Source organism: Colletes latitarsis, chromosome 2 (assembly GCF_051014445.1).
Source record: "Colletes latitarsis isolate SP2378_abdomen chromosome 2, iyColLati1, whole genome shotgun sequence".
NCBI classification, from domain to species: domain Eukaryota; kingdom Metazoa; phylum Arthropoda; class Insecta; order Hymenoptera; family Colletidae; genus Colletes; species Colletes latitarsis.
Genome location: NC_135135.1, coordinates 19803974 through 19820715, shown reverse-complemented (window position 1 = coordinate 19820715; position 16742 = coordinate 19803974). Strand labels below are relative to the sequence as shown.

At 36.5% G+C, this 16742-nt stretch overlaps 2 protein-coding genes across 2 annotated transcripts in view; one reads left to right on the top strand and one right to left on the bottom strand.

Annotated features, from left to right (window-relative positions):
* The window catches only part of LOC143349398 (uncharacterized), a 79006-nt gene that overhangs the window by 35816 nt on the left and 26448 nt on the right, over positions 1 to 16742 (top strand). Inside the window, exons 3-5 of the mRNA XM_076780632.1 lie at positions 205 to 421; positions 1765 to 1987; positions 4646 to 4855. Coding sequence (XP_076636747.1) covers positions 263 to 421; positions 1765 to 1987; positions 4646 to 4855 — 592 coding nt within the window. The 5' untranslated portion in view covers positions 205 to 262. The remainder of the gene's footprint in view (positions 1 to 204; positions 422 to 1764; positions 1988 to 4645; positions 4856 to 16742) is intronic.
* The window catches only part of LOC143349411 (uncharacterized), a 58945-nt gene that overhangs the window by 32151 nt on the left and 10052 nt on the right, over positions 1 to 16742 (bottom strand). The window contains exons 2-3 of the mRNA XM_076780658.1: positions 15851 to 16063; positions 13783 to 14029 (exon numbers count right to left, since the gene is read on the bottom strand). Of these exons, the coding sequence (XP_076636773.1) occupies positions 13783 to 14029; positions 15851 to 16063 (460 nt within the window). The remainder of the gene's footprint in view (positions 1 to 13782; positions 14030 to 15850; positions 16064 to 16742) is intronic.

The following is a 16742-nucleotide window of genomic DNA, read 5'->3' as shown; positions in this document are numbered from 1 at the left end:
TTTAAACAGTTCTAAACCACAGAGCTGACAAATCCAAATTTCTATAACTAAGTTTAATGTTATAAAAGTTAAACAAAAATTTATCGTTCCTTTTCGCTTACTATCTTCGAGGCGCAATAGTCTCTTAACAGATCGAGACATCGTCAGAATTCATTTTTCCTTCGTATTTTATAGTTTGTTGCAATTTAATATTGTCCATTGCAGCTAATTCGATTGCCCGGTGGTGCGTGATTTGTCGTCAACCTTATCGAAGCAACGCGTCATGAGTGTACCGAGCTTTTCGGACCTCGGTAAAAGCGCGAGGGACGTATTCAGATCGGGTTACCATTATGGCAAAAGTCTCATAAAGCTGACGGGCAGGAAGACCGGCGGAAGTTTTGAAATTGGCAGCGACGTAGCCTTGGACTGCGACGCAATCAAAGTGAGCACTACGTTTATAGACGTTAAAACTTCTTCCAGATTGTAAACAGACTTTTGTTAGATTTTATCGAACGTTGAATGGACGATAAAATTTAAATATTTTTGTTGGTTTTTCTCTTCTAAAAGAAAAAGTTTTCTTTATGTGAGAAAAACCATCGACGCGCATGTTGCGTTTCGCGTCTCGAAATACAAGTTGAGGAGGCTAGGGGGTAAAATAACCATCCACCGAGCTACCCCACAATTATTACCGTTTATTATTTACGCAAGTGGGTGATGTGGGGCACATGCAGCCACACGTAGGTTAAACTATAATATCTCTGCACTATAAACCGCGATTACGCGTCTTTACCAGACTGTCTCATGACGACGTCTCTAACGGACTGTGTTTTCTTTCTTTTTTTTTTGTCCTTTGTTCCTGGTTATTTTGCAGTACCTTGGGCTGTGCCCTATAACCTGCACTTAAAGTGAATGATTAGTGTCTGGAGATTTTTAGGTGGAGTGGTTTTATTGTGTTAATTTCGTGTTTTAGATCGAGGGAAAAGTTTCAAAAACTTCGTTTGAATGTGTTTTCTTTCTTACCATCTACTCCCTATACAGGGTGTTCGGCCACTCCTGGAAAAAATTTTAATGGGGGATTCTAGAGGCCAAAATAAGAGGAAAATCAAGAATATCAATTTGTTGATGGAGGCTTCGTTAAAAAGTTATTAACAATTAAATTCAAAAATTTCAAATGATTCTGGAAAAATTATTTTCGGTTGCGGGGGTCAATTGCAAGCATTTTTGGTCAACAGACATACCCCCGAAATCCTACTCAGTTTCGAGAAAAAAATTCATCACCGAAAATTTCATGTCTGACCATGCGTCGATATGTTTTACTGAAATTTCATGCGTATCTTTAAAACATCATAACTTCTGAACGGATTGGACGATTTTAATGTTCAAAAAAGCAAACTACGCGTATTTTGGTGGAGAATATGTACAGATCGCAAAAATATTGGAAAAGTTGGTCCTTGACCCCGCAAAATGAGAAAAACCCCATAAAAATGGTCCAATTTTCAAACAGCCATAATTCCCACAATTGTGAATATATTTCAATGAAAAAAATATTGTACGTGCTTATAAGATGAATAAATATATCTACAAAGTCTCGGTACAAAACAGCCTACCTGTCATTAAAAAAAAAATCACAAAAAGGACCATGAAATTGACAGTCTAGACAGCAATATCTCCTTAACGCGTATTACGTCGTCCCTTTGTCGAAAAGTCGACGTCGATAATGGGTTTTCGTATCGTTTTATTTTCCGCCTTGTCGCGTCCGTTCACGCGTAGTTTCGTAACTTTCAGTTAACCGGGACTGCGGACTCGGAATACAAGACGGAGTACGGGAACTTCTTGCACAAATGGACGATGGACGGGACGGTGGTCGTCGGTTATTTTCTCAATCGAACACCGATAGCGGACGTTGGACTGCGATCAGAAATTAGCTACAACCCCGGAACCGCCGCCAAGGTCATCAAAATCGGCGCCAATTGCAACAAACAGAACTTGAACGCGATCTGTTCGATCTGTTAGTGGCTCTCAATGTTTAAACACTTCGAAACCTTTCCCGTGGTTTAAAAAAAAAAGAAACGAAATTTTTTTTTATTTAATCTCCGATGATTTGAATTTTGCATTTACAAATAATCGTTAAATCATCAAAATCGACGCCAATTGCAACAAACAGAACTTGAACGCGATCTGTTCGATCTGTTAGTGGCTCTCAATGTTTAAACACTTCGAAACCTTTTCCGTGGTTTAAAAAAAAAAGAAACGAACTCATTTTTTTATTTAATCTCCGATGATTTGAATTTTGCATTTACAAATAATCGTTAAATCATCAAAATCGACGCCAATTGCAACAAACAGAACTTGAACGCGATCTGTTCGATCTGTTAGTGGCTCTCAATGTTTAAACACTTCGAAACCTTTCCCGTGGTTTAAAAAACAAGAAACGAACTGTTTTTTTTTTATTTAATCTCCGTTGATTTGAATTTTGCATTTACAAATAATCGTTAAATCATCAAAATCGGCGCCAATTGCAACAAACAGAACTTGAACGCGATCTGTTCGATCTGTTAGTGGCTTTCAATGTTTAAACACTTCGAAACCTTTCCCGTGGTTTAAAAAACAAGAAACGAACTGTTTTTTTTTTATTTAATCTCCGTTGATTTGAATTTTGCATTTACAAATAATCGTTAAATCATCAAAATCGGCGCCAATTGCAACAAACAGAACTTGAACGCGATCTGTTCGATCTGTTAGTGGCTCTCAATGTTTAAACACTTCGAAACCTTTCCCGTGGTTTAAAAAAAAAAAGAAACGAACTCTTTTTTTTTTATTTAATCTCCGGTGATATGAATTTTACATTTACAAATAATCATTAAATCATCAAAATCGGCGCCAATTGCAACAAACAGAACTTGAACGCGATCTGTTCGATCTGTTAGTGGCTCTCAATGTTTAAACACTTCGAAACCTTTCCCGTGGTTTAAAAAACAAGAAACAAACTGTTTTTTTTTTTTATTTAATCTCCGGTGATTTGAATTTTACATTTATTTACCGTTGGACGCGGAAAAACGCGGATTTTCGCATTTCGTTTTCGCAACGAAGACAGTAACAAAGATGGGTTTACAAATAATCGTTAAATCCTGGACAGAGCGGTGTTTTTCGGCGTTGAAAAATAAAGTCCGGATATTTAATATTCTCGAAACGACCGGGACGAATGTATCTCGTTTCTACGCTTGATATTACTCGTTAAAGAATTTTAATTAACGTGTTTGTTTTTGCGAGCGAGATTTTATTAAATATTGAATATTGACGTTGGTCTACGAGGGAATAAAATAATAATGAATCGTTACGAAGCGTAATACGAATGGAAAAGTAAGCCAATTCGTTCCTTTTTTTTACAGCCTCGAATGTCTTTTGAACGTTTCGTTTAAATTTAAAATACGGTTACTTTATTTGTTAAATTCGTAAAATTTCCCGTTACGGTTAATTAAATTGCGCGTTCTTTAAATATTCATCTCTGATTTGGAACATTCGTTTCGTTCGAGTGAAACGATGAAGTAACGATTATTTACTTATTCCAGTTTTCCTTAGGTTGCGTTCATTTTGCAATGAAATTACTATCGCTACGCATCTTAATTGAAGAATACAGACCAAGTCTCTATTGGCTGTTTCGCTCGAATGACGCGAACGAGCTTCGAGCAGGATTTCAAACCAGAGAAATTCCGTGTTAATAAATACAATCAACTTTTCGTTTGTCGTGCGATGCACAATATGCGCATGGACCCTCAAAGACGAACGATTCGACCGTGCAATAAAAATGAAAACCGCCGAAAGCGTTCGGAATAAAATTCTCCGAAACGCCTCTGTTCAGCATGGAACCGTTTTTTTTTTTTCAAACAGCGCGATATTTTTGTTAACCACTTTTTTACCAAAGCAGGAAAACTACACCAAGCACACCGTAAATATGTTAGAATTCGATTCCTCCGCAGCCACGTAACGGTGTTTGGAAAATTACGATACTTAGAGATAAAATAATAATAAACGAGTACTTTTGAGATAAGAAATAAAAACAAGAAAATAATTAAAAACGATGAAGGCATTTTTGCATGTTCGTTTCCATATTTTTATGCAACGTCTACGTAAATGTATATTCCCTGAAGCTTCTCAAATATTCTTTCATTGACATCGTTCCATCTCCGAGAGAAACCTTTACATTCGACGTTTCACTTTCATGCTCTCAATGGTAAACAATTTTCTGCGCCAGCAACGAGGTTTGGAAAACGAAATTTTTCTATTTCAACTTTTATCCAGAGAGCGTAACGAGATTCTCTTTGCCGCGTTTTCGGTATTCAGTAACACGTCTGCGTCGGGAACACATTTTCATAAAATTATGGTTGCAAACTTTTCGTTGGAAAATTTTTTAACGAACTCGTACCTTATGCAGTATAAAATTCTGTAGAGATATTCGGTTACGATTCGACGATTGGAATCGATTTAGTTCATTGTTGAGTGGTTAATTATTATTTTGATCGTTATTCTTGTTGGATATGGCGATGAAGATTCGCGTGGTTCGTCGAAACCTAGCGGAATATATGCAAAGAATTTCGGATTTAGTTACTGGAAAATAAATATAGAATTTTTGCGGATTAAAGAACGAGCGAATGGGTTTTGTTCGCAGCCAGTGATATGAATTCGAACGTGGACATTTTGGGCTCCATAGTGACCGCTTTTAAGGGCTTCACCGTCGGCTACCAAGGTGGCTACAGTGCAGAAACAAACAAAATGACGAAGAACGACGTCGGCATGGCCTTTAGCTACCAAGATGTCGGCTTTCATTTACGATGTACCTCGATACCCAACGAATTTGGACTCTCTCTTCAATATAAAGGTTAGTACTTTTCACTAAACTCTAAGAAAACAATGACTTTCACCTCAAATTGGAATAATGCAAAAGACACATCGATTAAAATTTTTTCGAGATCAAATAGTCTCAAAAGAAAACAAATATGGACTCTGTCGTTAATATACAGGTTAATACTTTTCACTAAAATCTAAGAAAACAATGCCTTTCACCTTAAATTAGAACAATACAAAAGACACATCGATAAAAATGAATTTTCGCAAATTAGAATAATGCAAAAGACACATCAACCAAAATGAATTTTCTCAAGATCGAATAGTCTCAAAAGAAAACGAATATGGACTCTCTCTTCAATACTTTTCACTAAACTCTAAGAAAACAATGACTTTCACCTCAAATCAGAATAATGCAAAAGACACATCGATCGAAATGAATTTTCTTAAGATCGAATAGTATTTATATAGTATTTATATATCGAATAGTATATTTATATAGTATTTATATATCGAATAGTATATTTATATAGTACTTATATATCGAATAGTATATTTATATATTATTTATATATCGAATAGTATATTTATATAGTATTTATATATCGAATAGTATATTCATATAGTATTTATATATCGAATAGTATATTTATATAGTCTCAAAAGCAAGCCTCGCTACGTTTTGCTCCGCGAAGTTCTGTTTAAACTATTTCTATTCACTGCTTATGGTCCATGCTTTGTTCTCTCACGATCTGTTTTTGTCTGAAACGAAAGACGCGGCACTTGTTGCTCGTCCCTTCCACTCGAAAACACAATGCAATCGATGATCGTTTGCATACCAGAGAGCTGAAAAGAGTGCCCCTGTACGTAACTCGAATTTAGCGATTAGGATTTTGAAAAAACGTTCGACACAGGCCGGTGATTGATAGCATTACTCTCGTGGAAATGCATTTTCTCCATAAAAAGACGATTTTTTCCACGCATCGTGGAACGTCGGTCGGGGACAATATTTATAGCTACGCGAATTACTCGATTGTTACAGCATGTACACGAGGCATGTCAAACACGTGACTCGATTTATTAGATTTTATAGCCATTCCATTTCATTGGGAACCATTCTGGAGCAAACATGTTGGATCTTTTTCCTCTGGAGTAAGTAATTTCCTCATTCGAACACTATTTACATAATAATGATAATACTTCGTGCCAGACTTCCGAATATTAAAAGATTAAAATCGAGTAAAAAAAGAAATTATAAACGAAGGTACACATTGGGTACAAAGGCGTACAGCTGTGCTGTTATTAACCTAACCTTGATACTTGAACAGTTTTCTCCCCCCGATAACAACAAAGCACCTGAAACGTCGAGACAAGATCGATATTTTTTTTTAAATTTTTTAAATGCTAGTTCGTTTCGTATAATCATAGCTATACCGGATCAAAATATTTTTCAACAGTTGTAAAAATAAAATTTCAACGAGACGATCAATATTTTTTAGAAACGAATAGAAGGATTACTTTTTTAATTTGACGCAGGCTATCGTGTATAGAAAATAAAATATTCATTGTTAAAATTCATCGACAGTGTCTAAAATTGCTCGAAGGTTAACGAAAACCTTGAAACTTCTCGATTTCGTGTGGTTCAGTTGATTAACGTGTTCTCGAAAGTTTTCGAGAGGATAAAAAAACGAACGAAACGCAACGTTACAGTCGATAATCTTGATCATCCGCCGCTGATGCGTTTATTCGCGAGAGATATCGGTTTTAATCGATTAATATTGAAATATATATCGCTTCTGATGAAACAACAACTGCCTCTATTTCACAAGTTCTATGATTTTCTTAGTCACAAAACTGGATTCGTAAAATTCTATAAAATCAGTTGTAATTATTACTCAGAAATTAGAATTATTTATAGGTCGATACTTTCAAACAATCTATAAATTATTATACTGCATCGTTCAAAATTTTGTAAAATACTGATTGATATTGTTTATAAACATAAATGGAGGCTAGCGGTGACGACCCAAATTGGACGAACTAAACAAATTGTGGCTAGTCGAGTGCACTCTATTTAAGGAATACTTAAACTCGATTTTCTCGGAAATGGAGCCCCATATTACAAAATTTTATACGTACATTTCCTCACTGTTTTTCTTTTATCCAATTCTCCATTTCTCTATCTTTTACTCCCTTCATTATAGAATATACAGGGTGTTCTGCCAAACCTGGGAAAAATTTTAATGAGGGATTCTAGAGGTCAAAATAACACGAAAATCAAGAATACCAATTTGTTGATGGAGGCTTCGTTAAAAAGTTATTAACATTTAAAGTTCCGCCCTTACTGAATTTTTTTCTCGAAAATGCGCAGGATTTCGAGGGTATGTGTATCGACCAAAAATAATTGTACTTGATCCCTGCAACTAAAAATAATTTTTTTAGAACGATTTGAAACACGTGAAATTTCAGGGGAATCATTCATTCATGATCAGACATTATATTTTCGTTTAGGAATTTTTTTCTCGAAACTGGGTAGGATTTCAGGGGTATGTCTATTGATCAAAAGTGAGTGTAATTGACCCCCTTAACTAAAAATAATTTTTCCAGAAGTATTTGAAACTTTTTAATTTTGTCGAAAAATTTCACACCTTCTCGAATTTTTTTCTAGAAAATGGGTAGGATTTCGGTGGTATGTATATTCACTAAAAATGATTGTAATTGACCCCCTCAACTAAAAATAATTTTTCCAGAATTATTAGAAACTTTTTAATTTTATCGAAAAATTTCACACCTCCTCGATTTTTTTTCTCGAAAGTGGCTAGGATTTCGGTGGTATGTATATTCACCAAAAATGATTGTAATTGACCCCCTCAACTAAAAATAATTTTTCCAGAATTATTAGAAACTTTTTAATTTTGTCGAAAAATTTCACACCTTCTCGAATTTTTTTCTAGAAAATGGGTAGGATTTCAGGGGTATATCTATTGACCAAAAATGATTGTAATTGACGCCCTCAACTAAAAATAATTTTTCCAGAATTATTAGAAACTTTTTAATTTTATCGAAAAATTTCACACCTCCTCGATTTTTTTTCTCGAAAGTGGCTAGGATTTCGGTGGTATGTATATCCACCAAAAATTATTGTAATCGACCCCTGCAACCAAAAATAATTTTTCCAGAACGATTTGAAAGTTTTCAATTTAATTGTTAATAACTTTTTAACCAAGCCTCCATCAACAAATTGTTATTCTTGATTTTCGTCTTATTTTGGCCTCTAGAATCCTCCATTGAAATTTTTCCCAGGGCTGTCCGAACACCCTGTATAAATTTGATTTCATTCTTCAATACATTCTTTAAATGCGCCATTAATTTAATTATTCGCCCTTATTATTTAATATCTCAACCTATGTATTCACCAGTGCACTATTCATGTAAATATCTCAGTCAACATATTTACCAAAAATTCCACAATGGAATTGATTGCAAATTCAATGGTATAATAATAAAAAAAATCTCTCATTTACATCGAGCAATTTCAATTGATAGAAACAAGTGATTCCCCGCAATCACTCGTTACGTGTAAGTAGACTCGTGGCGCGCATAATTTCCACGCAGCAATTTCACCCGCTCGTCGCTTTATTATTCCCGCGGAATCGATATTCGTAATTACGGCTGAAAAGTTGCCTCGAAATTATTATTGCCCCGGAAAGGTCCTCGCTGGCGCCTTTATTTTTATTTATACACGCGCGACGGTCGGAGGAATCCGCGATAAAACGAGACGTTGTTCGATTATTCTATGCATATTTCAAAATCTCCCGTAGTTTCCCCGTTCCGCGACTAGCAGGGAACGTAATTGCTTGCCAATCGAAACGAAAATAAGCGCGGCCGCGGCGGACACAAATATTTCTAGAAAATAACTGCTATTTTCCGCTCTTTCTCGTTTCGTTTCCCTTTTTATTTTCTTTTTTTTACGAACGCAGGCGCGTTCGCGTCGGCGAAATAAAAGTCCCGACAGCGAAGAAACGTTCGTACATACGTGGTCGTTGGAAAATAGGAAATGCACTTTGGTAAAAAATAATAACAATTTTATTCTCTGCGCGAGTGCGTTTCAAGTCTGTCGCTGTTCTCTGTTGGAAGGTTCGATTGTGAACGGTCGAATCGAAGTTAGAAATCTCTTCGTTGAAATTTTCGATTAGAAAATCGGATACTGGATTCTATGAGTTGTACATTAAAATATATTCTTCCAATTTAGCGTGTAAGTGAAGGTTACTAAGAATATTCGAGGAAGATAAGTGTTCGAGGAATCCATTACCAAAAATTAAATGAGTTACACGGATGACTCGTTTTAATCGCTTCACGTCGTATAATTCGCGACTCCAGATTATTTTACGGTATAGTTAACCCAGAGGGCAGGTTAACATCGGAGTAGATAATTATACTGGTCTTCGGCGCGAGGGTTTCAATTACGATCTGCTGGAATAACGTTTGCCGCGGCGTAAGCTGTAAATGAACACCCAATTAAATTCGTTCAATACGAACGTTACGCAACTAATCAGGCTTCTAATCAGCAATTTGCATGATAACCGAAAGCTTCCGTAATAGATGCATAACAACGAGAACCGACGAGGACCGCGCCTGGACAATTACGTTCGTTTCAATTATTCCTGTTACTCCATTTTTCACCGAGATGTTAAACAAATTCTCAAAATTAACCATTAAAGAACATTTTATAGAATTTTAATAAGACTCTAAAAATAATTTTCTGATTCTCCAAAAACGAAGTTTCATTTTCGTGGACAATTCGAAGGGTTTGGTCTGTGATTCGGCAGTCGACGCGTTAATTAAGATTATCCCCTAGTAGCACAAAAATATTGGATAAATATTTTTTAAGGCACATTTTTTCATATGAGAAAAATATTGTATACATGTGCAAAAAATATAAATTGAACGTTTACAAAACACAAGCTAAATATTCAGGGAAATGTAAATCCAATATTTGAAAAATATAAATTCAATATTTAAATAACATTCAATAAAATCTTCAAATTTAAGAAAAAGTTATACGAAAAATTAATCACAGGGTACTCCGCTACCCCAGGGAAAAATTTTAATGGTAGATTCTAGAGACCAAAATAAGACGAAAATCAAGAATACTAATTTGTTGATGGAGGCTTTGTTAATAAGTTATTAACGTTTAAAGTTCCACACGTTCTGAATTTTTTTCTCGAAAATGCGCAGGATTTCGGGGGTATGTCTATTCACCAAAAATGATTGTAATTGACCCCCGCAATCGAAAATAATTTTTCCAGAACGATTTGATATTTTTTAATTTTGTCGAAATATTTTACACCTTCCCGAATTTTTTTCTGGGAAATGAGTAGGATTTCGTCGATATGACTCTTCACCAAAAATGATTGTAATTGACCTCCGCAACCGAAAATAATTTTTTCAGAATTAATTACAAATTTTTTTTTTCGTCGAAAAATTTAGTCACCTAGCTTTGTCGATTTTTCTTAAAAATTCCTTTTTCATTTTTAGTAATTTTGTTTGACGCCCTACAGAAAAGTTGTGTAATACTTTTTTGTAGGTACCCATGAGCTCTACTTCAGAAAGAAGTTTCATTAAAATATATTCACAATTGTAGGAGTTATGGCTGTTTGAAAATTGGACCATTTTTATTGGGTCTTTCTTAGTTTACGGGGTCAACGATCAACGTTTCGAATATTTTTGCGAGTTGTACATATTCTCCGCCAAGATACGCGTAATTTGCTTTTTTAAACATTAAAATCGTCCAATCCGTTCAGAAGTTATGACGTTTTAAAGATACGCATGAAATTTCAGTGAAACATATCGACGCTATGGTCAGACATGAAATTTTCAGCGAGGAATTTTTTTCTCGAAACTGAGTAGGATTTCGGGGGTATGTCTATTCACCAAAAATGCTTGACATTGACCCCTCGAACTAAAAATAATTTTTCCAAGACGATTTGAAATTTTTCAATTTAATTGTTAATAACTTTTTAACGAAGCCTCCATCAACAAATTGGTATTCTTGATTTTCGTCTTATTCTGGCCTCTAGAATCCCCCATTAAAATTTCTCCCATGGGAATATTCTATTTCTAATATTAAATAAAGATTTGTTTTATAATAAGAAAAAAATATTTTTTTCATAATATGAAATAAATATTATCTGTATATTAGGGAAAAATATTCTGCTTCTAATATGAAATAAAGATTCATTTAGTATTCTGAAAAACATATTTTTCTCGTAACATGAAATAGATATTTTCAGCATATTTAAAAAAAAATATTTGTTACTTAATAGATAATAAATATTGTATGTATATTTGAATATTAAAAAAAGATTGATTCTCTTTTTAATACCATATGAATGTGTATACAATTGTTTGTGCTACTAGGGTCAGTACGAAGGGTTCGTGGAAAGTCGAAGTTCGAAGGCACATTGAAGCATCGAACGCCTGATGTGTCGAAGTAAACAATAAAATAACGAATTTTATTCGATCGTCCGCAGTGAATCCGATTTGGGACATTGCCATCGACGGTATCACGGCCTCGGGACGTAACACTCAAGATTGGACTTTGGGGGCGGCGGCGAAATGCATAATCGACGAGAAGTCGGCTTTTCGTTTCAAATTCAATAGCAACCTTCAGCTGGGCATGAGCTTGCAGCAGAAACTCGACGCGAGTGTCACGGTGTCTTTGTCCTGCAACGTCGACTGCTCAAACGTGACAAGGGGCGGTCACAAAGTCGGTCTGGCCGTTGAAATTAACGAGTGAATAATTGCGGCACGCCGGGTGCCCGGTAATCCTTCTGCAAAAAGCACTCTGTGATGTCTACGAATTTTTGGTGCACTTGTATTTCGAGCGTATTGTGATTGTTGACATATTAAACTTTTTATATCCATATTAAAACCAGCACTCTCACTACGCCACTGGTCGCTTTCAAGTAACGATTCTTACTCCGGATTCAAGCAATCTTGAAAATTCAAACTCGTTTCTAGTCTCAGCCACTTTTTAAATACAATCTAAAATTTATCACATCGATATTAAACCTTTCATTTCGCCACTGGTCGCTTTCAAGTAACGATTCTTACCCCGGATTCAAGCAACGGGATTGATCCCACTGCTATTCACGATTCTCATAATTTCGTTCTATTTAAAATTTCTTCTAAATTAATTTCTAATCTCAACCTTATTTCAAGTACCATCTAAAATTTATTTATCACATCGATATTAAACCTTTCATTTCGTCACTGGTCGCTTTCAAGTAACGGGATTGATCCCACTGCTATTCACGATTCTCATAGTTTCGTTCTATTTAAAATTTCTTCTAAATTAATTTCTAATCTCAACCTTATTTCAAGTACCATCTAAAATTTATTTATCACATCGATATTAAACCTTTCATTTCGTCACTGGTCGCTTTCAAGTAACGGGATTGATCCCACTGCTATTCACGATTCTCATAATTTCGTTCTATTTAAAATTTCTTCTAAATTAATTTCTAATCTCAACCTTATTTCAAGTACCATCTAAAATTTATTTATCACATCGATATTAAACCTTTCATTTCGTCACTGGTCGCTTTCAAGTAACGGGATTGATCCCACTACTATTCACGATTCTCATAATTTCGTTCTATTTAAAATTTCTTCTAAATTAATTTCTAATCTCAACCTTATTTCAAGTACCATCTAAAATTTATTTATCACATCGATATTAAACCTTTCATTTCGTCATTGGTCACTTTCAAGTAACGGGATTGATCCCACTGCTATTTACGATTCTCATAATTTCGTTCTATTTAAAATTTCTTCTAAATTAATTTCTAATCTCAACCTTATTTCAAGTACCACCAAAAATTTATTTATTAACGCAGTAAATAATAAAAAGATACAAGCATGAAATTACAACAATAAATCAGTTGACGACGATGACGTTTTCTAGAAAATCATAGATTTCAATTTTTCAATCACCGTGACCGACTGCATCGATAAATTTGCATACGACCGATAACTATGCAATGATTTGACGTGCGCTTAAATTGCTAACATACGTTCGAAGAAGCTAATTGGCGCGTGCTATGGATCACTAGTGTTCCACCATGATCGTTGATACAGCGTCCGTTAAATGTCACCGGCGTGATTACAAATTCGCATATTAACAAAAGTCTGACGTCACCTGTCCGTCTTAGATTCCGTAATGCACTATAATATTTTACTTTAAATTCAAATAACATTTCCGACAAACTATTCGGAGGATCGAGTGCTTTGTACATTGAACAACGGTACACCGTTCGATAAAAAAAACAAAATCTGCTCCGCGAAAGGATTTCCTGCTTTACGAATAATTTACCCTACCTCGGTGTCCGTTCGATCATAATTTCCAATATTTTCTTTCAAGAGACTCACCGGCATCCGGTAGCATTCTTCGCAACTATTTCTCTTTTCCTTCTTTTTGCACCGCTACCCACGGAAATAAAACCAATAATCGATCACACGGTTTAAAAAAAAAAAAAAAAAACCCCCTCCCAGACGAACGTTCCCCGAAGTGTATTACGCCCGTTTGCGTTTTGGAGTGCGAGTGGCAGCGGAGCCAGAAATTAACGAAACAGGAACGTTATTGATCTCCGCTACGAACGCGCGCTGCCATTGTAAACGTAGTAACATAGTTCACTGGAGCTTTTCAGGTGTGCGGGTAATAATCCGTCAACTTAAAGGAGACGATCCCGTTTGGAACAAAAGGTACACCGGGAACAGTAATCTCCGAGCGGCGTCGGGAATCCCGAAAGGGGTGGCCAATTTTTATCGAGCAATCTGATCGATCTTGTTGCCAATATGTCGCTGGGAGCGACGTTCAGTGTGCAGAGTCGTTGCAGATTGGCTACGCTGTGAAAATGAAAGGTCAGAAAGCAGGAGTAAGCGTGAATAATGGCTCACCCTGTGCCGTGGCACCGCTGGCATGCTACAGGTCCTCCCACGATATTGCCTGGGCCCGGGCCCGCGTGGGCCTGACGTCGAACCGGCCGGGCCAGCTGGACTGGTCGGACTGGGCCCGCCAGAGCTGGTCCCTGGACTCAAGTGAGAGGTGGACGACGCTGCCCCGGGACTTATCGCCGGGGTCCTCGTGGGACTTCTCGGAGCGGGCGACAGGTGACCCCACGGGCCCGCCTCCGCTTGCAGGAACCTATTTTTCGCGAAAGAAATCTCGTCAAAATTGCTGCGCGAACATACAAGTTCGAAAATGGCCATTTTTCGATGCTAGAAGCAGACGAGACTTTATACAGGAAAACTTCTGGATGCGTTTTTCGAAAAGGTAAACAAAATTTATTTACGAGATGGTCCATGCAACTGTTTCAAATGGCTAGATTTTTTTTTAATTATATTTTTTATTGTATGGATTCATTCTAGGTAAAAGAATTATTGTTATTGACGATCGCCAAAAATTGCCATTTTCGAACGACCGTCGTTGCAGTAATTTTGTAACTGGCTGAGTGATTACGAAGTGCAAACTGACGAAATTGCGGAGTATGTGCAAGGTGGTAGTTTCTTAATTTACGATTTATATGTATAGTACGTTTCGAATTACCAGAACACATTTATGTTAAAAAGAAACTACATTTTGTTACCTTGTTGAAGTATATAATCTTCGATTATCAAAATAAAAAAATGAAGGATGGGAAGCGACAAGAATAATTCTATAAAAAGTAAAACTATATTACTAATTTCTAACTAAAGTAAACATCTTTCTTTCGATTATATTTTGTCATGAATTGCGTGTAGAAAAATACCAGACTCTGCGTTACGATGTTCAAATATTGCCTAAAGCAACAAAGGCTACGGTCGCTAGCTAAATTCGCGAAACGAGAGTTAGCGTGAAAAGAAAATTCGCTTTACAGATAAACTTTTTACAAGACAATATGGCGCCGTGCTCCGTATCGGGGATGCTACGCTCTTTTATTTATAGAAATGTCTTTCACATTGGTTAAAAGACATTTGCATAATACAGCGGGAGTAATTTGAAAAGTTTCGAACTAATTTAACTTTCATGTCATAAAAGTGATTGAAGGCACAATTACGTAAATGACTGCGCAAGTATTGCCGTGTTAAAAGTTCGGGATTAAAAAAATATTCCTCGGAGCAATAATTAAACGCAAAAACTTAACTGTGTGATACTTTGACGTAAATAGGATCCCATTATTTTCCTTCGGGAAAGAAAAAGATTATTTTATATGTTTCTTTGGCCGTGAGTCCATATTTCTAATATTTCTTTACTTTGTGCATAAACATTTTTACGCGAGAATCAACCAATCCACTTTTAGGTGGATTTTTATCCAGAAACTTCTTAAATATTTTATCTTGAGGGTGACTAAAATGAGTCTGTTCGATATATTTTCAATGATCAAGGAAACGATATACAGGGTGTTCGGCCACCCGTGGAAAAAATTTTTAAAGGCCAAAATAAATACACGAATTTTTTTCTCGAAAGTGCGTAGGATTTCGAGGGTATGTCTAATGACTAAAAATTATTGTAATTGATCTCTGCAACCAAAAATAATTTTTTTATAACGATTTGAAACACGTGAAATTTCAGGGAAATCATTCATTCACGATCAGACATTATATTATCGTTTAGGAATTTTTTTCTCGAAACTGGGTAGGATTTCAGGGGTATGTGTATTCACCAAAAATGATTGTAACTGATCCCCGCAACCAAAAATAATTTTTTCAGAACGATTTGAAATTTTTCATTTTCGCCGAAAAATTTTCCAGTCGGTACGGAAGTTTAAACGTTAATAACTTTTTAACGAAGCCTCAATCAACAAATTGGCATTCTTGATTTCCGTCTTATTTTGGTCTCTAGAATCTCCCATTAAAATCTTTTCCAGAGGTGGCCTGTATACGTGTAAATAAAAGACCTCGAACTATGCAGTTAGTTGGATCAGGTGTCAGCTGACTCCGATATCGCTGTACGTCTAAAGGTACGTTGGTCCAATCGATCAATTACCTGTGCAAGTCTGGAGTGGGTCTGGCCACGGCTATGCTGCAACTCCGTCGTCTGGACGGGGTCGGTGATTTCGAGCCATCGACGGTGGCGTGACCCTGAGACCCCGTCAAGGAGGTGCGATGCAGACCAACTTCGACCTCGCTGCTCCGCCTCTGAAACGCTCTCTTGCTCCATCGTCTGCCCTTCGAGTCGGAGTTCGGGGTGTCCTGCTGTCTGAAAAGGCGACGGAACGACTTACCGCGAAAAGCATAATAAATTGGTCCCTTATTTCTCGCCGCGTCACCGGACAATTTTAACAAGGTGGGTCAAGTGCACGACGGAGTTCCCCTTTTTTTTTTCCTTTTCGATGGATCGGTGAATAGCTTACTCGACGGAATTTGCATCGAGATAACGTTCTTTTCCACCCCCACGGCAGATAGTCGGACGATATAATAGATTTTCGTCGTCCTTGGCTGCTCTAGCCCCCGGGCATTTCCCGATGCAAATTTAAATACCGGTCAATTTTATCGTTATCGTTCCCTTTTCAAAGGGAAAATTAAATAGGAATAACGACTGTTTAATATTTCTTTTAAATATCCACGTACATAGTGTTCTTCCACCAGAAGAAGGCGCGTACAATTTCAAGGTATTGGTCACTGTGCCTTCTTTTCGCGGAAGAGCAATTTATTCGTGATGTTTCTTCGAACAGTTAAATTTTGTTCTGTAATCGAACATATTTTTTTTGGTAACAATCTCTGAGAAATTTCTAGATCGATGCACGATTGATATCATCGGGCATACTTGGCCCTACGTGTACCGCGCATGCGCGGACCAATGCTCGACAAAATGGCCGACGAAAGCGCCCGCGTTATCTCTCGTTCAAATACACGTTTGTTCATTCGTTATAAACTAA